General features: G+C 40.3%; 1 protein-coding gene across 2 annotated transcripts in view; it reads left to right on the top strand.

The window, feature by feature from the left end:
• The first annotated feature begins 2,669 nt into the window (after window positions 1–2,669).
• RB1 (RB transcriptional corepressor 1) overlaps window positions 2,670–23,133 on the top strand; it is a 122,301-nt gene continuing 101,837 nt past the window's right edge. For both annotated transcript variants that reach the window (XM_055133305.1, XM_055133310.1), the window contains exons 1-2: window positions 2,670–2,987; window positions 6,199–6,325. In XM_055133305.1, the coding sequence (XP_054989280.1) occupies window positions 2,839–2,987; window positions 6,199–6,325 (276 nt within the window). In that variant the 5' untranslated portion in view covers window positions 2,670–2,838. The remainder of the gene's footprint in view (window positions 2,988–6,198; window positions 6,326–23,133) is intronic.

Below are 23,133 nucleotides of genomic sequence, written 5' to 3'. Positions count from 1 at the left end.
GGTAATAATGCTATTGACCAAGGCTACAACAACTCTAAGATTTGATCTCTATCCTGAAGGAGCTAATAGAAGGTATATTATCAGCTGTAGTATTTTCTGGTATAAATTATTTAGAAGCCATCAAGTCAAGGTCAGCTCCAAGGGTCGTCAAATCACTGAGAACTGAAGTTTGTGTGTGTGTGTGTGTGTGTGTGTGTGTGTGTGCGCGCGCGCGCACGCTGCATCTGCAGGTGCTCAAGGCTTATTTCTAGCCCTGTGCTCAGTGATAACTCTTGGCAGGCCTAGGGGACTATATGGTCCAAATATGGACTATATTTGCTGAGAATCAAACCCAGGTTGGCTGTGTGCAAGGCAACTATTTTAAACTGCTGAACTATCTCTCTGGCCCCAGGACCAAGTTTTTTTTTTTTTTTTTTTTGCTTTTTGGGTCACACCCAGCGATGCTCAGGGGTTACTCCTGGCTTTGCACTCAGGAATTACTCCTGGCGGTGCTTGGGGGACCATATGGGATGCCGGGGATCGAACCCGGGTCGGCCGCGTGTAAGTCAAACGCCCTACCCGCTGTGCTATCGCTCCGGCCCCTGGTTTTTTTTTTTTTTTTTAAAATACATGTACTTTTTACTCATCATCCTTAGTATTTCTGCCTTATCATGTCAGCTTGCCTTAGGTGACAACATCTACACTAGTAGTGTCACATTCTCATGATAAAAAAGAGAAACTGTTTTTTTCTGTATTATGTTTTATCAGGCTCATAGTAGACCACCTGTGACCTTTAAGGACCAAAACTTTCAGAGTGGAGCTAGAAAGAATCAGATTGTGACATAAGACAGTGTTGGAGAGTCTTATTGTAACTCCATTATCTAAAATTTAAAAGGAAAAAAAAAGAAAAAGACCATAACATCTTGAGTTCTTGCCTCTACTAATCCTGGACAAAGTGAATAGGATTACGATTGAATGATATTAGTTTTCTGTAGCTGGGGTTGGTCATTTGATTCCCAAGTTTCGAGTTCAGGCCAGATGTGTTACGTAGTTAGCAGATCAATGATTGCCAGCCCTCCCCCCCTTTTTTTTTAAATATCATGGCTTTTGTTATGGTAGAGGCATAGGATGATAAATCCATTGTATCACATTTTTGGATAAATTCAAGAGGCTTGTACTGATGACTGGCCTGAAGAAGGCTCTGTGGTCTCAGACTCAGCTCAGTTGTTCCAAGGATGAAGAAATTCCCACCAGAGCAAAACCATACGTAGCTATGCACCTTAGTCGGGAAGTTCTGATTGGGCAAGTCACAGCCTCTTTCAAAGAGAAAATTATACGCAGCAAACCAGACATGTCTATTATTGCTAAGTATATACCAACAGGCAGAGAGACAGTCTCTAATTTTTATGTGTATGTGTGTGAAGCAGAATAGTTTTTATTGAAAGAAATTTGGAGAATGTGAGGGGAGAGAAAGAGGGAGAGATACATGTTCAAGAAAGAACCGACTTCTCCAGAAGGGGGGGAAAGCCACAGTCTGAAATTTATTGTAGTTCCAGCGAGCTCTTCCCTGACGTCTTTTGTGCCTTTTCAGCTTTGCTTTTCTTGGTGTTTTCTTTATCAACACCATTTGATAAGTAGAGTTAAGTGTTATCCGGGTTCAAATCCTCTGCCACTCATCAGCTCTGTAACACTAGGCAAATGTTAGGAGTCTGTTTCCCGTCTAGAGAGTAGAAAACCACTGCCCCGCCTACCCTCACCGCCCTTAGGACGGAGGGGTGGCCACCAAGCATCGCTCTGCAGGTTTGTGGTTTATTGCGGGGGTCGGAGAATGCCAAGGCTCTCGCAGCCTTATTCCAGGAATTATTCAAACCACCCAAGTGGTGCTTCCCCCCGCTCTTTTTTTGGGGGGGCGGGGGGCGAAACGAGGGGGCAAGGGGCCTCGAGAGGTAGCCTGGGGTTACTTCTTAGAGTTGTTTGCGAGAATTAAATAGCGCACACAGTAAAGCCTTCCTAAAAGTCGACCCGGGAAACTTCAACTAACTGCCCCTGCACTTCTGAAGATGCCCCTTAGACGCTTCAATAGTGCCTCCTGGCTTCACACCCGAGTTAAAACTTCTGTCCCACTCCCACGTTCCTCGGCCACGGCCGCTCCGCCCCGCCACGACGCCTTATAAGGGCGGCCAGCCTCCGACAGTGTGTGTCTCCCGGTGATTGGCAAAGTCCAGCGCCTATGAGGGGGTCCAGAAGTGTTTGTTTTTGTTTTGAGCAACTCGGCCAAGGATTGGGCCGGAGGAGTGTGGTCAAGGCGGAGGGCGCGGCCGGCGCTGAGGGGCGTGACGGCCGGGCTGCCCCCGCCCGATTGTCCCAAGCCGGCGCGAGCGCGGCCCGGGCCCGTCCCACTGAGAGATGGGGCGCAGCCTCCCGCCACAGCCTCCGTGTGGCGCCCCGTAACCGGCACCGGTGCCAGCCTGTCGGGGAGCCGCGCCGACGGAACCAAGCCCGGCGGCGGCGGCAGCGGGAACGACGCCTCTGCCCAGGCCGGGGTTCCCCGCCCCGCCGGCGCGCCCTCAGTCCCGCGCCCGCGCATCGCCCGGCGCCCCGGTTCCCTCCCGCCGCCGGCGGGCCCGGGAACCTCGCGGACGTGACGCCGCCGCGGGCGGAAGTGACGTTTTCCCGCGGTTGGACGCGGCTCTCGGTTGCCGGGCGGGGGAGGGAGGGCTCGTCCGGTTTTTCTCAGGGGACGTTCACATTATTTTGGTAACGGGAGCCCGGAGAGGACGGGGCGGGCCCCGACGTGCGCGCGTCCTCCCGCCCCAGCCCTCGTCGCTCGCTCGCTGGCTCCGACCCCGGGCGGGCGTCATGCCGCCTAAAAACCACCGAAGAGCAGCAGCCGCCGCCGCCGCCGCCGCCGCCGCCGCCGAACCCCCTGCCCCACCGCTGCCGCCGCCGCCGCCTCCTGAGGAGGACCCGGAGCCGGACAGTGGCCCCGAGGACCTGCCTCTGGCCAGGTGAGCAGGCGAGCGGCGGCGGGGCGCGCGGGAAGGGTGCCCCGAGGTTGCGTCGGGGCGGCGTCTCGGCGGGGGCGCGTCTTCGGCGCGGGCCGGTGCGGGCGCGAGAGAGGAGGGTCCGTCCGGGTCCCCCGCCGCGTCGGAGACCCCGCGGTCGGGGCGCCAGGGAGCCGGGCTCGGGGCCGAGGGCGGGCCCCGGGGAGGGGTCTGGCTTGACAGGTGTCGGGCGGGTGGGGCTCGGGTCTCCGCGAAGTGACAGGTGCCCGCCTTTGCTCGGCGGGACGCGAGGCTCGCCGGCGGCGGGGAATTTCGAGGCGCCATCAGAGGCGCGGCGGGGGGTGGCGGGCGCGCGAGGGGGGGGGCGGGGGTAGAAAATCGTGCCCGACTGTGTTGGCGACTTGGTCGCCGGCCGAGCGCGGTCGGTCGCCTTTCCGTTTGGGTCGGGGCAACCAATTAAAGCGGGTCCCCGGCAGCGAGCGCGGCCGCCAGAGCCCGGTCCTGGGAGGCGCCGCGGATGCTGCCGCCGCCGGGACGCCATCGGCTCCAGGGCCGGGAGCTCGGGGTGTCGGTCGCCCTCTGTGCCCGCAGCCGGCGTCGGGGCGTTCGGACCCCTCAGCTGCTCGCTCAATGCCGAGGTGGACCCTAACTTTTTTCTTCTTCCCAGGAATGGGTTTATGGGCAGGAGTGGCAGCGAGACTTTAGACTCAGTGCTTAAAAGTTTATAAACATGTTTTTTCCTTCTTCTTTTAACATCACCGCCCCCCCCCCCCCCTTGTTGGATGAAACGCTTGCTTGTCAGTAGTAGGTCTCAGTGAGCCTTCATTTATTCCGTTTTTGGCTTTGAGCTTGCAAGGGTCGTGGTGTTGCTTTTCTCTCTTATTTTGGTTTTATGTTTGTCTGGGTAGATGTTTTTGTGCTCACAAGGAACGCCCACCCCTCAGTGGAGTCTAAATTTAAGACAGTCCATGTGGAGGCAATAGCATACGATACGGAGATCGTTCTTTTATTGCAACATTTTCGCTCCGTTGCGATACTTTATGCTTAAGGAGCTAAGACTGAAGGAAAAAAAAAATATATATATATATGTGTGTGTGTGTGTGTGTGTGTGTGTGTGTGTGTATATATATGTATATATAATTGTCATTATTCTTGTCGGCAACTGGCCCTGTTTTGACACTTAACATCCTTTACGCTGGAATGGGACTCCTTTCTGTCTTGCATCCCACAGTCCGCCCTGGTCTCCACCCTCCCGCCCCCCGCCCCCCAGTTCCCCACACACTGACAAGAGTTTAGGCCAAATGGTTAAGAAAAAAAATTCTTATTTTGAAATGAGCTTTTGAAATGGCTCTTGAAAAGCTGTTATATAAATGGGCTGTATTGGGGTCAATTAAAAAATCATACTAGTCAAAAAAACAAACAAAAAAAAGCCTGGGAATGTCCGGGAAATGACATTCGGTTTTGATTAAAATCTGATGTGTCCACTACTTCAAAGTGTATCATTATAGAGAATGGGAAGTCTATACAGTAAATAATTTCATGCTATCTACCGAGCTTTGGAAGCATTTTAGATTATTGTAGGGTAACCAGAAATATTGAAAGGCCAGCCATCACCTGAGGAAAAGAAGCACCTCCTTTTTATTTCCCCTTCAACACATTAAAATGATGAAACTATTACAATTTTTTCTTTTAGTTAAAACCATACAATATACAGTCTGCTCTTGATTATCCAAACCCACTGAGGAGTTCCGTAGCATGTGCCATAGAGCTCTACAGATAAATGACTTAGCACTGGGTAGAACCCCTCCCTCCCTGGCAGTTGGGAAGCTAAAACATTGCTTATGAGCAGTATTCAGGACTTGCTTTAACTGCCTGTTCAGCAAGAATTTATTTTATACATTGAATGGTGAAATTTTATTTCTGCTACATTATCTCTGGCCTATGGGTATATAGTGGGAAGGGAAACCACTATGGTAGCCCCCCTCCCCCCCTCAGGACAGAAACTCCCCCTCCTTTATTGTTGAAATAACCAAATAATTTGAAGGCAGGTTGGAATAGTGGTTACGGATTTCGATTATTGAGAAATGCTGTTATGTTTTGTAGGATTGGTACTAAGGTTTCCCACCTTCTGGCTATGACCTTAGGTGATTAACTTCTTTACTTTGGTACTCATTTACAAAACAAAGATAACTAGAGTATTTACTTAATAAAACTGGGAGATTCTGAGGCCTGTATCTTAAACTGGGTTGCAATTCCACCTGGAGGTCACATAACTTAAAATTTTTTAAAAAATTATGGTTTATTGTCATTGAGTTTTTATTTGAATACTTATTTTATATACCTATATACCTCAGGTTATATGAACATTTTTTAGTGAAAGGGTTACCAAGTGGAGAAAATTTAAGAAGTGCTGATTTAAGACCACTTTGCAACAGAATCATGGTATTAACTTCTAACTATTCCAAAATTATTACCTATTCTTATTAGTTAAGTTTACAGTAAGTGAATGGAAAGGAATTAGTCAACAAGAATTTATAAATGGCCTATCTTGATTAAGAAAGATTGAGGGAAAAGGCTGAAATACAAGTAGCAATACTTCACGTCAAGTTAATTAGGTAAGAAGTACTAGTTGTTAGAGAAGTGGTTTCTTTTTTAATTTTGCTAAACTAAAATATAAGTGCAGAGTACATTTTTTGCAGAGTCACTGATACTGAATTGATTTGGTAATATCTGTGGCTTTCTTATTTTTGCTGTTTTTGTGTCTAGTTTTCCGGATAGCTTTAGTTATTGTATTTTTCTTCACAGAGCTATTTCGCTGACCTGAATGTGTTGTCGCCAGCCCAGCAAATACTGTTTTTCTCTTTTGGCTATACTAGTGGTATTTTGAAGCCACTCCAAGCTTAGTGCTTGTGGGCAGGGCTCCTCCCAGTGGTTCTCAGGAGTTCCATGCGGGTGCTGGGGGTTGAATATGGGGGTCCTGCATGCAAAGACCTTTGAGCCATCTCCCCAATTGTAGCAAATATTTCTGTGTTCATATTCTTATTTTGATAATACTGTGAAAATGATGAAGATGTGTTTAAGTTCTAAGTGCAACTTTTAAGATAAATAAGAACTTAACAAACTTTCAGAATCCCGCTTCTGTCATTTGAAACAAATATTTGAATTAGTTTGATTAAAAGCATATGCCTATTTCATCTGTATTTTCATTTGTTAGGCTTGAGTTTGAAGAAGCTGAAGATCCTGATTTTACTGCATTATGTCAGATATTAAAGATACCAGATCATGTGAGAGAAAGAGCTTGGTTAACTTGGGATAAAGTTTCATCTATGGATGGAGTATTGGTAAGGATTTTCTTAAAATTTTTAAAAGCATTTTTCTCACTTAAGAAATAATTTTAAAGTGCTGTAGGAAATTTGGAAATAGGAAACTAGAAATAGAAAAGCTATTCATAATTCCAGTACCCAGAATAATTTACTTCTGATAATACTTAAAAAAAAAATCTCTCTATATAAGTTCCTACCAAAGTATTTTGATGCAAGTCTTAGATATAGTTAATTCAAAAAAATACTTCAAAGTAATATAAAGACTTAAGAATATCTACCTTATAAAATGACATTAAATGCAATAAGTGTTCTAATTTCCTGATTGTCATGGAATTCGTTTGTTAGAATTTTGACTCTTTGACAGTGTTTAGCTAAATTCCTTCTATATTTTCTTTGCATATGAATGAATATACATAATTATAGTATCAGTAGTAAATAACTGTCAGTGCTTATTTGATGAGGGAATAAGTTCTTTACAAATAGTTAATTTATAGTCCATTGAGATGTGAGATATGAAATATTTATTTTATGTATATTATATAACATGTGAATTACATAGATTTATATATAATATGTAATATTATCCTTTTACAGATGAAGAATCTGGAATAGAGTGAGATTAAATAACTTGACCAAGGTCCCTGGATAATAAGATATAAAACACAGATTAGAAACATCCTAACAGTTTTACATAGTTGCGTGTAGTTTTGTGTCTTAGTCTATAATTTTAACATGAGCATTTCTAATGATAGTAAATATTTTTATATTGAATAATATAGCTTCTAATGGTAATATATTTTGCCTATTAGATATATTTTGACATACTAGCTTTAAAAATTTTCCCCCACCATTTTGTTGTTATAAAATAATGTAATATAAAATATGGTGTCCTTATTCTTGTTTTGTTTTTGTTTTTTTGGACCAAACCTGTTGATTCTCAGGTCTTACTCCTGGCTCTGTCCTAGCACCAGGGAATAGAACATGGATCTGCTGTGTGCAAGTCAAACTCTTTACCTGTTGTATTATCTCCCCCAGCCGCCTTATTTTTAATTTTTTTCTATGTCCTTATTCTTTAGATTTGATTTATGCTTGACACAAAGTAACCTGTTCGTGTTTTGTTAAATTAGTGAAGGAATCTTAAATTATTGATATAAATTCTTTCAAGCTGAAGTACCAAGTCAGAATATTTATGAAACTCTTAAATCATTATTAAATTATACTCCAGATGATTTTAATGAATTTACTTTCTTCATTAGCACTGGTAATATACACATTTTATTTTGTATATTATCTTTATTTATTTATTTATTTTTGCTTTTTGGGTCACACCTGGCGATGCACAGGGGTTACTCCTGGCTCTGCACTCAGGAATTACTCCTGACGGAGCTCAGGGGACCATATGGGATGCTGGGAATCGAACCTGGGTTGACCTCGTGCAAGGCAAACACCCTACCCGCTGTGCTGTCGCACCAGCCCTTATTTATTTATTTTTATTATACTATAATAAATACTATATTTTTTTCACTGATCAGATCAGTACAGCAGAGTATGTTTATATATATCCCACAAATTATTTAAAGTCTTTCCCAGCATCTATTCCAGCTACTATAGTTAAATTTTATAAACTGGGATATTTATAAACAACAAGAAATTCATTTCTCACATTTCTGAAAGCTAGGAAGTTCACTATCGTGATGGTGACAGATTCTGTTTCTGGTGAGGATTTACTTCCTGATTTATAGTGTGTACCTTGTTACTTCCTTATATGGGATAGGGACTCCGGAATTCTCTTGGGCCTCTTTTATAAGAACGTTAATCCCATTCGTTAGCTTCTGCCCTTATGACCTAATCACTTACCAAAGACTACCTCTGAACGTTAGCACATTGAATATTAGATTTTTAGTATAAAAACTTTGGGGGAAATAACAAGCATTCAGCTCATAGAATCTGGCAATGAAAAGGAGAAAACAAATCCCACAATTCCAAAAATCTAATTAAATCTAGAATGTACAGAAAAGCAAGGAAAACTAGAGTTTTTTTGATAGACAACTTCTGTATTCTCATCCCAAAGCATCTAGCATATTTCGACTGCTTTGAGTATCTCACATATGAAACTACTTTGTGTGTATGCAGTTAGAGAGTCACAGCTCTTTTACTTCTTCCATGAATTCTGAATTTTGTAGCTTTCAGAAAATTCTAAAGAAGAAGCTGATTGTAGAAAGTATTGGTGGGTGCAAGTAGTTGGTAATGGCTAGTTAGGTTTTTGTGCTACTTTACAAAAGTTTTTTCATCTTATACTGATATAACAATAATAGCTTAAATTATACATTTTTGGCATCAAACTTTAATTCATGTGCAAATAAATATCACTTTCCTTGCCTCACCTTTTTCTCTTGTCATTGTCCCCACTTTCCCTAGGAACTGGCACAGTTTAAATCTCATTTTCTAATGAAGCTTATAATATGTACTAAGACATGTGAAATTGTTCCTAATAGTGAGCTCTAGATGAACACAAGAAAAGAATTTTATAACCCATGGGGGGTTTGAGTACTCTTTTAGGTGGGGGGTGGGGGTGAGGTATGACAGAGGATGGTGTTGTACTGTCTGAATAGATGAACTTTTCCCTAGAAATATTATTTTAAATGGTAGTTATACTTTTGAGGATTGCTCAAAGAATTTAACCTTATTTTATAAATGATTTCTAAAAGTGAATTTGGGGGCCACTCCTGTTTATACTTGCCCAGCTATATGGGACAGTTCAATGTTGGGTCTGGTGATATAATACTTTTTCGGGACAGTAGTGCTGGGGACTACCAGAGCCGTTTCTCGAAGTGCTTGGTGACCTCTAAATCTATATCTGGAGGTTCTAGGGGTGGGGTGGTGCCAGGGATCAAACTCAGAGCCTGGAGCATGCAAAGTATACACTATAGTCTTAAGCTGCTTCCCAGCCACTAAAATGTATTCTCTTTCACTGTGTACCTTTTTTCCCCTTATTAGTATGTAGCCATTATAGTTATAGTAGAATATCTTCTTTGAAACAAGAGGAATGTGTTAAATCATCAGACTCTTTGACAAGTGAAGAAGTTGATGTTAGTTGAAGTAGAGAATGAATTAACAGCAAGAATTTATCAGACTGGACTGACTCAAGTCTAATAGTTTCATTTACTAACTCCTTGATCTTGAATAAATTGCCTAATATATCCTAGTCTCAATTTTTTTCATCTATAAAAGGGACTAAAAACTTCTAAGTTTTGGAGCTATTGTGTGAATTAAAATTTAAATTAATATTATTTAATTTCATAATAGTCTAAATGAGTTCCTGTGCTGGGTTATGGTAACATAATAATCTCATAAAAACCATTCCAGGAAATTTCATATTAAGATTTTTGTGGGAGAACATATTAGTTAAATGGTTAAATTATTTAAGTGCATATAATTCATATATATATATTTACAGTAGTGTTGGGCTGGATCGATAGCACAGCGGTAGGGCATTTGCCTTGCATGCGGCCGACCTGAGTTTGATTCCTCCGCCCCTCTCGGAGAGCCCGGCAAGCTAACAAGAGTATCTCGCTCGCACAGCAGAGCCTGGCAAGCTACCCGTGACGTATTTGATATGCCAAAGACAGTAATAGCAAGTCTCACAATGGAGACATTACTGGTGCCCGCTCGAGCAAATCAATGAGCAACAGGATGACAGTGACAGTGACAGTTGTGTTAACATTTGTTTTGATGTCTTACTACCTCACCTTACTACTACCAAAGTACCTAAGACATTTCACCAGTGTACTTGTTACTTTCATTTGTTAAAATGCTTGAATTTTTAAGTGGCTTTGTGTATATTGTACAGATTTCATCTTTATTGTTTGACATATCCTTCTCATTCTTTTTTTGTTTGTTTGACTTTTGTTAGGGTGCCTGTCTTGCATGCAACTATCCTGGGCTTGATCCCTGGTACTTTATATGGTCACCTGAACCTTACCAGGAGTAATCCTTGAGCACAGACCAAGGAGTAAACCTTGAGCACCACCCAGAAAAACAAAAACAAAATAAAACCAAATTGTTTTGTAGGTTTAATTTTGAATCACTTGTAGCTTTATTATGAATAAAGTTGGTATGATCATATGGTTTAGTCATTTTTTTAATAAATCATTAAACATATATAATGGTTTTACCATTCTATATTCCAACATCAGTGCACGGGTGTTTCAGTTTATTAGCATCTTTGCCAAACATTTCCTATTGTTATTTTTACTTTAGCAATGATAGGTATGTAGTATTTTTCTGAATTTATTTACATTTTTCAAATAACTAAAGATATTAGGTATTTTGTTGAATTTTTAATTTGAAGGATAGTTTTAGGTCACAGCAAAATCAAGCAAAATGTACATACTCATATGTCCCCTTATCTCTTGTCTTTCCATAGTTTTTCCCATTCCAGAAAGTATTATGTGAGTTACTTCTTGAGTTAATATTGATGTACCTGCATTGTTCTGTCATTAATACTCAGAGTGAGTAATTATTTAAGGTCAAGTAAATAGATACCATTACTGGTAAAATAGCTCTTAAGTATTTTGCCTATTTTGAGGCCCCTTAGGGTTTTCTATATGCACGTGTAAGCATGTTCTTTATATTAACAGTTAATTGAAAGCATTTAGTCATAAAATGGATATTGAAGGTTTTTTTACCCTTCAATAATATCCTTCAATAATCAGATATTGAAGGTTTTACCATCTGTTGATACGGTTGTGTAAGGTTTATCTTTTTATGTAGTGTCTCTGTCGATTTGTGTATTTAGCGCTGTTCTGTATCCCTTGGATGACTTCCACTTGACCATGATGAATAATTCTCTTGATGTATTATTACTATATTGGTATGTCCAGATTTTGTTGAGAATTATTGTATTTATGTTCATCAAAGATAAGGATCTCTTATTTTTTTTAACCACTAGCCTTTATTGTTTTTTCTTCATCATTATCATTTTTTTTAATGACAGTGGATCTTGGTGTTGTTTGTGTTGTGTTCAGAAATTTAAGTCTTCTCCCAGCTTCCTGGACATTTGTGTTCTTCCCTTTTGTTTGGGAAATTCTATTATTTCTCTGAATATTGTCTCTTTCCTGTACATTATCTTTACTCCTTTAATGGAATTTGTTATTTTTCATGGTTTCTTCATTTTGCTTCAAATTCATGTCTATCATTTTTCCTTTTTCTTTTTTTTTCTTGTTTTTTCGGTCACACCTGGCAATGCACAGGGGTTACTCATGGTTTTGCACTCAGAAGTTACTCCTGGCAGTGCTTGGGGGACCATATGAGATGCTGGGAATCGAACCCGGGTTGGCCGTGTACAAGGCAAACTCCCTACCTCTGTACTATTGCTCCAGCCCCTGTCTATCATTTTTTCATTATTGTCTTTCATTTTTTTTCTGACGAGGGGCAGGTTTTCTGGGATACACTTAGCTCTGCTCAGGGCTTACTCCTGACTCTGCACTCAGATATCAGTCCATGAAGGTTTGGAGGGCTACTTGTGGAATCATGTAGTACTGGGAATAGAACCCGGTTGGCTGCATGCAAAGCAAGCACCCTACCTGTTGTACTATCTCTCTTGCCACATTACTGTAATTTTTATCTCTGATTTGTAAGGTTCTTTCATTTGCAAGATACAGTCTGTTTGTTATGCTTCTAGTATTAGATTGAATTTCATTCATTGTTCTCCTTGTAGAAACACCTTTGGAATATTTTTAATTTTTAATTTTTTGGGGGGGGCAATTGTAGGATGGCAATACTTAGGGGTTGCTTCTGACTCTGCACTCAGGAATCACTCCTGAAGGTGCTCAGAAGATCATGGGATGCTGGGGATTGAACCTCGTAAGCCATATGCAAAGCAAGTGCCTTCACTGCAGTTATATCTCTCTGTCTCCATCTTTGATATTTAAAAAATATCTTCAGTCTCTTTTGTTGATGAGCTTGCTCCTTGTGTTCTGATTTGGTTGCAGATCTTGGAGTGTTTTTCTGTATTTAGGTGAGATTCTTCAACATCATTAAGTTACCATATGGTAATGCGTCTAAATTATATTTTATTATATAATTCTGTATCTTTTTGTTTGCTATCTGGATATTTATCATTTTCTGCTCCATATATTTCTTTCCTTTTCTTTTCTTGCCACACCTGTGGTGCTCAGGGTGTACCACTGGCTCTGTGTTTAGGGTACTATATGTGATGGTGTCAGATGCCAGGGTTTAAATTAATGTTGGCCACATCAGGGTCAAATGCCTTAACCCTAGTACTATCTTTTCAGTTCTGAGACTTAAAATTTTCTAAAAAATTTAAAAAACTTGATTTTATATTTGGTTTTGGGGCCACACCCACTAGTGCTCAGGATTTACTCCTGGCTCACTGCTCAGGGATGACTTTTTATGGGGCTTGGGAGACCATATACAGTGCCAGGAATAGATCTGGGTGGTTCATTATTTTCTTTTTTTTTTCTTTTCTTTTTTTTTTTTTTTTTGCTTTTTGGGTCACACCCAGCGATGCTCAGGGGTTACTCCTGGCTTTACACTCAGGAATTACTCCTGGCGGTGCTTGGAGGACCATATGGGATGCTGGGGATCGAACCTGGGTCGGCCGCTTGCAAGGCAAACGCCCTACCCACTGTGCTATCGCTCCGGCCCCAAGTTCATTATTTTCTTTAAGAAATTTCTTCTTTTTAAAAATTGTAGTTTAGGTAATATGTTTATAATAGTGGTATCATTCATAGTTTTGATGTCTAGTTATTGCACTTACCATTACCAGGTATGCCCAGTACCCTCTGTAATTACCCTTACATTATTCGAGTTCACTTCATTCCTCCAAACCATTACTGTCATTTCTTGGTAAACTCAGTTTTGTAAAGCCAAGCCCAAGAATTTGTCGTCTTGATACTTTCTGTTCACTTTGTTTCTCTATATGTCACAAATGAGTGAGATCATCCTGTATTTGTTCTTCTCCCATGACTTATTTAGCCTAACACGATTATCTTCGGTTTCATTGAAGTTGCAGCAAACTTAAGAGTTCATTTTTTTTTACAGCTGCTTTATATTCTGTGTATATGCCACAGCTTCTTTATTCATCTGCTGTTAAGTATTTGGGCTGTTTTCATATCATACGTGTTCTAAGTTTGCAGTTAACATGGGCGTGCGTGTATCTTTTTGAATTAGTTTGGGGCTAGATATCAAGAAATGAAATCGCTGGGTTGTGTGGAAGCGCTATTCTTTTTTGAGAAATCTTCGTACCTTTTAACATAGAGGCTGAAGCAGCCAACGTTCCAACCAACAGTGGAACCACATCCCTACCAACACCAGTTGTATACAGTCTTTTAGATATATACCATTCTCATTTGCATGAGATGATACCTCTTCTTCATTTCGACTTGCATTTTCCTGATAATACATGACAGTACACACGTTTTTATATGCCTACTGGCATGTACATATTCTGTTTAGAGAAAGGTCTGTTTATTTCCACTACCATTCTTAATGGACTAGAGCGATAGCACAGCAGGTAGGGCGTTTGCCTTGCATGTGGCTGGCCCGGGTTTGATTCCTCCATCCCTCTTTGAGAGCCTGGCAAGCTACCCAGAGTATCCTGCCTGCACAGCAGAGCTCAGCAAGCTACTCGTGGCGTATTCGATATGCCAAAAACAGTAACAACAAGTCTCACAATGGAGGCGTTACTGGTGCCCGCTTGAGCAAATCGATGAACAAGGGGACAACAGTGCTACAGTGCTACCATTCTTAATAGTCTCATTCTTTGATGAGATTATTTTATTTTAATGCTGTTGAGCTTAGTTTTCTTTGCTTCTTAATTGGAATTTCCTTACTGGGCCTCTGGGATCCCATGAATTTTAATGTTGTTCCTCTTGATTTCATCCGGAGTTCTCTACAACTTATTTATTTTTCTCCATATTCTACTATTTTTCTCCATATTCTACTATTGTCTGGAAGTTTTCTGCATCTCATCAGCTCACTTAATTAAAAGTCTTCAGCTGCTGTTACTCTGCTGCTGAAGTTTTCATTCACCTACCATTCTCTAGTTCTGTCATTTCTGCTTGTAGTTTGTTCTTTTCTGCTTTCGTGTTCTCTTGTGTTTTATTAGCTTTCTGTTCCATTGTTTCTTTGAGCTCATTAAACATCCTCAACATTTCCTCTCTAAAACCCTTATCAGAGAGGTTACATAACTGCTTATTACTGGTTGGGTCTTAAGACTACCATCTTCTCTCACTAGGTGTGATAGGGTACTGCACTGCTTTCCTATTATGATTTTTGCAGCCTGGTCTTTTTTAATTTTAATTTTTTGGTTTTTGGGTCATTCCTGGTGGTGCTCAGGGTTTACTCCTGGCTCTGTTCTCAGGAATATCTCCTGGCAGTGCTCAGGAAACCATATGGGGTCTCAGGAATGGATCCTGAGTTAGCATGTGAAAGGCAAGTGTTCTTTTTGCTGTACTCTCTTTCTTGCCCTGTAGCTGAGTCTTTTCAATTTACCTTTCACACCAACATCACTGTTTGTGAGAATTAGCTGGGAATGACTCACTTTGCTCCGTGTTGAAGGTATCTCAGCCAGATTTGTTGTTACAAACTAGTTGTTTAGATTTTTGTGTACTGGCTCCAAGAAGGCTTGCAGTATCTTTGGCCCTACCACCATTCCAGATATAATTTATTTGTTATTACGACAATTGGTTCTGTGTGTTGTTGTGTGGATAGGTGACTGGAGTAAGGATGCTAGTGTATACTTTCTGTGAGATATCAAGTAAGGCATCTTGAGTGCGGCTTATTAAGATGGTTCCAATGCGTTGTTGAATTTGCTGGAGTGGGGACAAGGCAGCACTGAGCTGGGTGCTAGGTGCCCTTCCCAGTGTCTTGACTTGGGTAGAAATAGTGGCTCCTGAGCGCAACTTCAAAGTTCCAGTGCGATCTGTTGTTGAGCTTTGTAAGTGCTGTATTTATTTTCTTGAAATATTTCTTTAAAAAATAAAAAAAAAAAAACGGAACCACTGTGATATACAGTTACAAAGTTGTTCATGGTTGAGCTTCATTCATACAATGCTATAACACCTGTCCTCTTACCAGTGTACATTTTCCACCTTTAATATCACTGGCTCATCACCTTCCCCTTCCCCCTTACCCCCTCCCTCAACCCCGCAGCTTGCCTCTATTTGTTAGTACTATATATATTTTGGATTTATGTTGTGCAAATATTTTCTCCCATTAGTAGAATATCTTTATTTCAGCCTGCATTTAATTTTTCATGTGAAAACTTAATTTTAATTTTGTTTTTTTGGACCACACCTGGGGTGTGCAAGGTAAGGCAAGCTCCCTACTCACTCTATTGTCTCCCCAACCCTCAGACTTATTTCTGTGGATCAACTCCCCAGCTCTTGTTGCCTTTGGGCATTTGTTGCACCCTACTGTGTATTTTTTATATCCCACATTTGAGAGAGATCATTCTCCATATGTTCCTTTCCTTTATTGGAGGGAAGGAAGCACACCTGTTGGCATCAGGACTTACTCCTGGCTCTGAACTTAGGGATCATCCTGGCAGGGTTTGGGGTATCATGAGGTGGGGCATGCAAGGCATGTGCCCTGTCCACTATATTATCTCTCCAGCCCCATGTTCTTTTCCTTCTGACTTTACTCAAAAATGATATCTTCCAGTTCCATCCACATCATGGCAAATTTCACGATTTCATTCTTTCTTATAGCTGCATAACATAGTATTCCATTGTGTAACTGTACCATTACTTTTTGACCTGTTTTGGTTAAGTATATTTTAGATAAATAATTAAATACTCAGATAACAAAATTATTTCATTAGTGATTACTCTAGGGGCCACAAGATGCATTTAACTTACTGTATTTATACTGATTAAGTTGCAATTAGATATATAAAAACTACATAGTTTGGCCAGAAAAATAGTACAAAGGTGATAAAGCACTTGCATTCAAGCCACTATGATTCTGGCTTGAATCCTGGCACTACATATGTTCTAAGTACCTCCCCCCAAGTCATCAAATGAAAAACTATATTTATTTTTTCTATTTTTGTGCTATTTTATACTTAGTCTTATTTATATAGGCATTTACACTATTCATGTACCAACTGTTAGAGAATTTACCACCTCTTTCTTTAACAAGGAATTCCACAAATGTACCAAACTCCTGTAGAAAGATGTCTCAAAATTCCATGAAAAATCTCTTTCAATGTCAGTTGGCTAAATGGACCAATTAAAAGAGTTGTATGATGGTTATTAGAAATTTGAACCCAGCTCTGCTGAAAGGAACACATTTGAATAGTCAGAGCAAACAGACTCAAAGTTAAAGGTTGGAAGACAACTCTTCAAGTAGACAACCACCTCAAAAAGGCCAGTGTGGCCATACTACTATCAGACAACATAGATTTCATGCCTAAAAGTTTATGAGATATGAGTGTCATTTCTTAATGATCAAGGGATCTATACATTAGGAAGAACTCACATTCCTAAATGTATATGCACCTAATGAGAGACCAGCACAATACTTAAAAACAAACAAATAAACAAAAAAACCTGCTAATAGACTGAAAGAAAGATACTGATAGCAATACAATAGTAGTTGTAGACTTCACCACCACTTGTCACCTCTTGATAGGACAACTAGACTAAAGCACTACAAAGAAGTACTTGCTTTGGGGCCGGAGTGATAGTACAGCAGATAGGATATTTGCCTTGCATGCGGCCGACCCTGGTTCGATCCTCAGCATCCCATAATGGTTCCCCCAGCACTACCAGGAGTAATTTCTGAGTGTAGAGCCAGGAGTAACCCCTGAACATCTCTGGGTGTGACCCAAAATGCAAAAATAAATTAAATAAAAAGAAGTACTTGCTTTGAAGGAAGAAATGGAAGGTGGGCCTTTATATAAGGCTTTTCATCTCAAAAAGCCAAATACATGTTCTTCAGTGTACACGGGACATTCTCCAAAATTGCATGCTGGGTTACAAAAATACTTCGATAAAGTCAAGAACACAGAAATCGTATCACCTATTATCTTAGACCATAATGCGCTGAAAGTAGAAATTAATCACAAATGAAATGAAAAACAATCTAAACCTCGAAATTAAATTGCTTGTTACTGAAGAACCAGTGAGTTAGAGAGGAAATTAAAGAGAAAATGAAAAGATACATGGCAATAAATGAGAATGAGGATACTACTACAAGAAACTGTGGGATACAGCAAAAGTGGTGTTAAGAGGAAAGTTCATAGCTATGTAAACATTCATCAGGAAGGAAGAAAGAGCCCACATAAGTTACATGTCTGCACAACTTAACTGGAAAGTGATCAATAAAAGGAGCCCACAGTGGACAGAAGGAAGGAAATAATAAAACTTAGAGCAGAAATTAATGATTGGAATCCAAAAAAACTAAAAGATCAATGAAACCAGGAGCTTTTTTTTTTTTTAAATAAAATAATATCGACAAACTACTAGTAAGTCAGGCAAAGAAAGTGGGATAGACAACCCCAATTAACCAAATTAGAAATTAAAGGGGGCATCAAATAGATACCACAGAAATTTAAATGACCATCACAGATTACTTTGAAAATCTTTATGCCATGAAATGAGAGAACTTAGAAGAAAAGAATAAATTCCTGGACGCCTATAACCTCCTCAGGCTGAACCAAAATGATTTTGAGTATCTGAACAGATGAATCACTATCAAGGAAGTTGAAAGGGCAATGAAAAGTCTTCCCAAGACAAAAGTGCAGGCCCAGATGGATTTATGAGTTAATTCTTTCAAACCTCTAAAGAGAACTTAACTGCCAGTCTTCAGGCCCTTCCGGGAAATTGAAGAAACAGAAACACTCCCAAATAGTTTCCATGAAGCAAACATCACCCTGCTACCAATAGCAGACAGAGACATAACCAAAAAAGAACTACATGCTGATATCCTTGATGAAAATAGATGCAGAGATCCTCAACAAAATTATAGCAAATAGAATCCAACAATCTGTCAAAAAGATCATACACTGTGACCAAATAGGGTTCATTATGGGGATGCATGGATGGTTTAACATACACTAGTCAATCAGCATAATAGACTATATCAATAAAAGAAAAATTATATGATCACATCAGTAGATGCAGAGAAAGCATTTGACAAGACCCAGTATTCATTCATGATAAAAACTCCCAGGAAATGTGAATCGAAGAAACTTTCCTCATTGTAGTCATTTACTACATGCCCACAGCAAACATTATACTCAGTAAGGAAATAATTAAAAGCCTTTCCTCTAAGATGAGGCCCAAGACAAAGTTGCCAACTTTCACTACTTCTGTTAAGTATAGTAATGAAAGTTCTCCATGGAGATCAGACAAGGTAAAGATATCAAGGACATCCAGAAAAGAAAGGAAGAAGTCAAGATCTCACTGTTTGTGGATCACATGATAACTATATTTAAAAAATTTTAAAGAATATAAAAAACATTCCTAGAAACAATAAATTGTATAGTAAAGTGGTAGACTACAAAATTAATATCAAAAGTTCATGGTGATCCTAGATATAAAGAAAAAATATTAAAAACCAGTCCCATCTACAATTATGCCTCAGAAAAATCAAGTACCTTGGAATAAACATAACTAAATAGGTAAAAGACCTATACAAAGAAAACTACAAAGCATTGCTTAAGAAATAAAAGAGTATATGAGGAAATAGCAACATACTCCCTGCTCGTGAATTTGGAGGTTTAATCAAACTGCCAATACTCCCCAAAGCATTATACATGTTCAGTACAGTACCTATAAGTATACTCATGTCACTTTTTAGAGAAATAGATCAAATGCTCCTGAAATTCATATAGAACATTTTCACGCCCCCCCCCACCTCTACACTCCTTTCCCCCAATAGCTACAGTAATCCTCCGGAAAAATGACGGGAGGCATCACTTTCCCCAACTTTAAACTGTACTACAAAGTGGTAGTATTGGAAACAAAATGGTATTGGAATAAAGACAGACCCTCAGATCAACAGAGAGATTCAAATATCCTGAGACAGATGCTCTGGTATGTGATCAGTTAATCCTAGGTAAAAGAGCAAGAAATATGAAGTGGAGCAAGAAAAGCCTCTTCAACAAGTGGTGATAGAAAAACTGGTCAGCTTCATGAAAAAAATTAACTCGGATCTCTTTCAGATACCATGCACAAAAGTCAAATTAAAATGAATTCATGACCTTGTTATGACATCTGAATACATAAGGTGCATACATAGGCAGAACTCACCATGCGTGACATTGAAGCTAAAGGCACCTTCAAGGATGAAACACTACTGACCAAGGAAGTGGGAACAGAGATAAATGGAAGTACATTAATGATTTTTCTGTACCTTGGAAACAATCACCTGAATACAAAGACAGCCTACAGAATGGGAGAAATTACCCAATATATGATGAAGGGTTAATATCAAAGATACATAAGATAGATAAGAACTTTACAAAAAAGAAGGCATCCAACCCCTTCAAAAAATGGGGAGAAGAGATGAACAGAAACTTCCTCAAAGGAAAAAAAAAGGGCTAAAGGCACATGAAAAAATTACATTGTGGCATAATGTGATATCTCTGAATTCCTAATCATCACAGAGATGTAAATCAAAACAATGAGTTATTTTATACCACAGATATTAGTACACATCACAAAAGAACAAGAACAACCAGTGCTGGTGTGGATGCAGGAAGAAAAGAACTTTCATTCACTGCTTTTGGGAATGTAGATTGGTACAGCCTTTTTGGAAAGCAATATGGGCATTACTAAAAATAATCTGAGAATTGAGCTTCCATTTGACCCAGTAACTCCACTTCTTGGGATCCAAGGGCCCAAAATCAAAATGGAAAAAAGTCATTTGCACCACTGTGTTCCTTGTCAAAATCTGGAAACAACCCAAGTGTCCAAGAATAGATGACTGATAAGGAAATTATGATATATCACTGTATCACTATATCACTGTCATCCTGTTGATCATCGATTTGCTCAAGTGGGCCCAGTAACGTCTCCATTCATCCTAGCCTTGAGATTTTAGCAGCCTCTCTTTATTCGTCCTTCCCAATGTTGCCGCATTAGAGGTCCTTCAGGGTCAGGGGAATGAGACCCATCATTGTTACTGTATTTGGCCTGTGAATATGCCACAGGGAGCTTGCCAGACTCTCCCCCCGTGAAGGCAGTAAACTCTCGGTAGCTTGCCAGGTTCTCCAAGAGGGAGAACTAGGCTATCAGATGTCGCCATCAGATTGTGTGTGATGCTATATACACACAATGAAATATTACTTTGCCATATAAAAGATAATGGAACCCAAGTGTGCAGGACCAAGGCTGAGATCTCCAAGGCTGCTCGGATCGGGACTGGGCCTCCTCCACCCAGATTCCCCATTTTCCAGTAGCTAGGCAGTCATATCCAGAGACTGCCCCTGGCACCATGTAATCCCGTCAACAGCCAACATCCAGAGACTATAAAACCAAGCTCCCGGAAGTATATAATAGCATAATTCTCCCTCTGGAGAACCTTACAAGCTACCAAGAGTCTATTACCTACTTGGGAGATCCTGGCAAGCTCTCCGTGGCATACTCATATCCAAAATACAGTAACAGATATATACACACCTCTTGGAGAGCCTGGCAAGCTACCTGTGGTGTATTCGATATGTCCAAAACAGTAACAGCAAGTCTCACAATGGAGATGTTACTGGTGCCCGCTCGAGTAAATCGATGAACAACAGGATGACAGGGACAGTGATAAAAGATAAAAGTTGTGAAATTTGATGCTATTTGGAAGGACCTGGAGAGTATCATGCTAAGTGAAGTCAGAGGGAGAGATACCAACACAGAATGATCTCTCTCATATATGGGATATAGAAACGAAATGGTGGAATAATGAATACCCAAAAACAATGTAAAAATATGAAAACTGGCATTCAGTAGGAAACATGTCACTTGAAGAGGGTGGGAGATGGGAGGCAGCGTTTATATTGGAGGCTTGGAGGGAAGCATTCAACCCGGAGGAGGTGCTGGCGCTGAATGGTGGTAAAGTGTTACATATGAAACCTATCAGCAACAGTATTGTAAGCCACAGCACAAAAACTCATTAAAACAGTGGTGCCTCTCCTAGACTGGCAGGTGGGAGGCAAATCGGGGGAATTGGTGGAGGGAAGTGAAGCAAGAGGTATGCCTGAAAATTGTATGCCTGAAACTCAGTCATAAATAACTTTGTAATCTCACATGACTAAACAAAGTACAAAAAAGTAGATTGTGGTGACCTCTGTCAACATTACAAACTACTAAAAACACTGAACTTCCACCAGACAACTTTTACAGTAGGCAGATTATATCTGAATAAAGCTGTGAAAAACACTGAAAAAAAATTTGAGCAGTTTAGGGGCTGGAGAGAGCACAGCAGGTAGGGCGTTTGCCTTGCACGCGGCCGACCCGGGTTCTAATCCCAGCATCCCGTATGGTCCCCTGAGCACAGCCAGGGGTAATTCCTGAGTGCAGAGCCAGGAGTAACCCCTGTGCATCGCCAGGTGTGACCCAAAAAGCCAAAAAAAAAAAATTTGAGCAGGGACTGGCGCGATAGCACAGCGGGTAGGGCGTTTGCCTTGCACGCGGCCAACCGAGGTTCAATTCCCAGCATCCCATATGGTCCCCTGAGCACCGCCAGGGGTGATTCCTGAGTGCAGAGCCAGGAGTAACCTCTGAGCATTGCCGGGTGTGACCCAAAAAGCAAAAAAAAAAAAAATTTGAGCAGTTTTAGGCTCACAATAAAGTTAAATTCACAAAGTTCTCACATACCACCTTGTTTCCACATACGCACAGCCTTCTGACTAACATTGTGCATTAGAGTTAAATATTTGTTAACAGTTCAATCTATTGACCTGCCATAATACATCCAAAATTCATAGTTTACTTAAAGTTCACTCCTGGTAGTATACATCCTGTGAGATTGAACACGTGTAATGAACATATGTATCATCACAGAGAGTACTGAATATTTTCACTTCCCTAAAAAAGATATCTGTGCTCTCTGTATATATTCTCTGATGTATGGCTTGTGACTTGGCTTTTTCTCTTGATAGTGTCTTTCAGAGAGGAGATATTTAGTTTAGTTTTTTTCTCCCTGTAGTTTGTTTTTGAGCCACACATAGTGGTACTCAGGGCTTATTCCTAGCTCTGCACTCAGAGATCACTCTTGGAGGGGCTCAGGGGACCATATGGGTATTGGGATCAAACCTGGGTCAGCTGCATGCAGGGCAAGCACATTGTACTGTTGCTCTGGCCCCTGAATATTGAGTTTTCTATCCATGAATACTTTTTTTAGTTCTTTGATCTCATTTATCAGAAATTTATATCTTTATGTAGCTCTTGTCAATATTTTGCTAGATTTATGCCAGCTATTTCATTTGTGGGGTCTGGGGTGATTAAAAAATTGAAATTCTATTTATTCATTGCAGTTGGTAGTGAACTTGTTAATGTAGACTCATCTTTTATTCAGCAACCTATTATAATGAATTGCTGCTTTTAATTTCTGTTTTTTATTTTTATTTTTTTGTGGACTATATTCAGCAGTACTCAGGGGGAGAATACTAGTGGTACTCTTAGGACTAAGTAGTTTCTGTGTTGAACCTTGGGACTTAGCATGCAAAGCATGTGCCCCAGCACTTTTAGCTATCTCTGAGGCCTAGGAATTTTATATAATTTAAATTATTTATTTATCTATTTATTTATTTATTGACTTAGTGTTATCATCTAGGAACAAATCATTTCATTGTTTTCTTTGTT

Source organism: Sorex araneus, chromosome 1 (genome assembly GCF_027595985.1).
Source record: "Sorex araneus isolate mSorAra2 chromosome 1, mSorAra2.pri, whole genome shotgun sequence".
NCBI classification, from domain to species: domain Eukaryota; kingdom Metazoa; phylum Chordata; class Mammalia; order Eulipotyphla; family Soricidae; genus Sorex; species Sorex araneus.
Note: the sequence above shows the minus strand (reverse complement) of the source record. Positions and strands in the feature narration are given on the sequence as shown.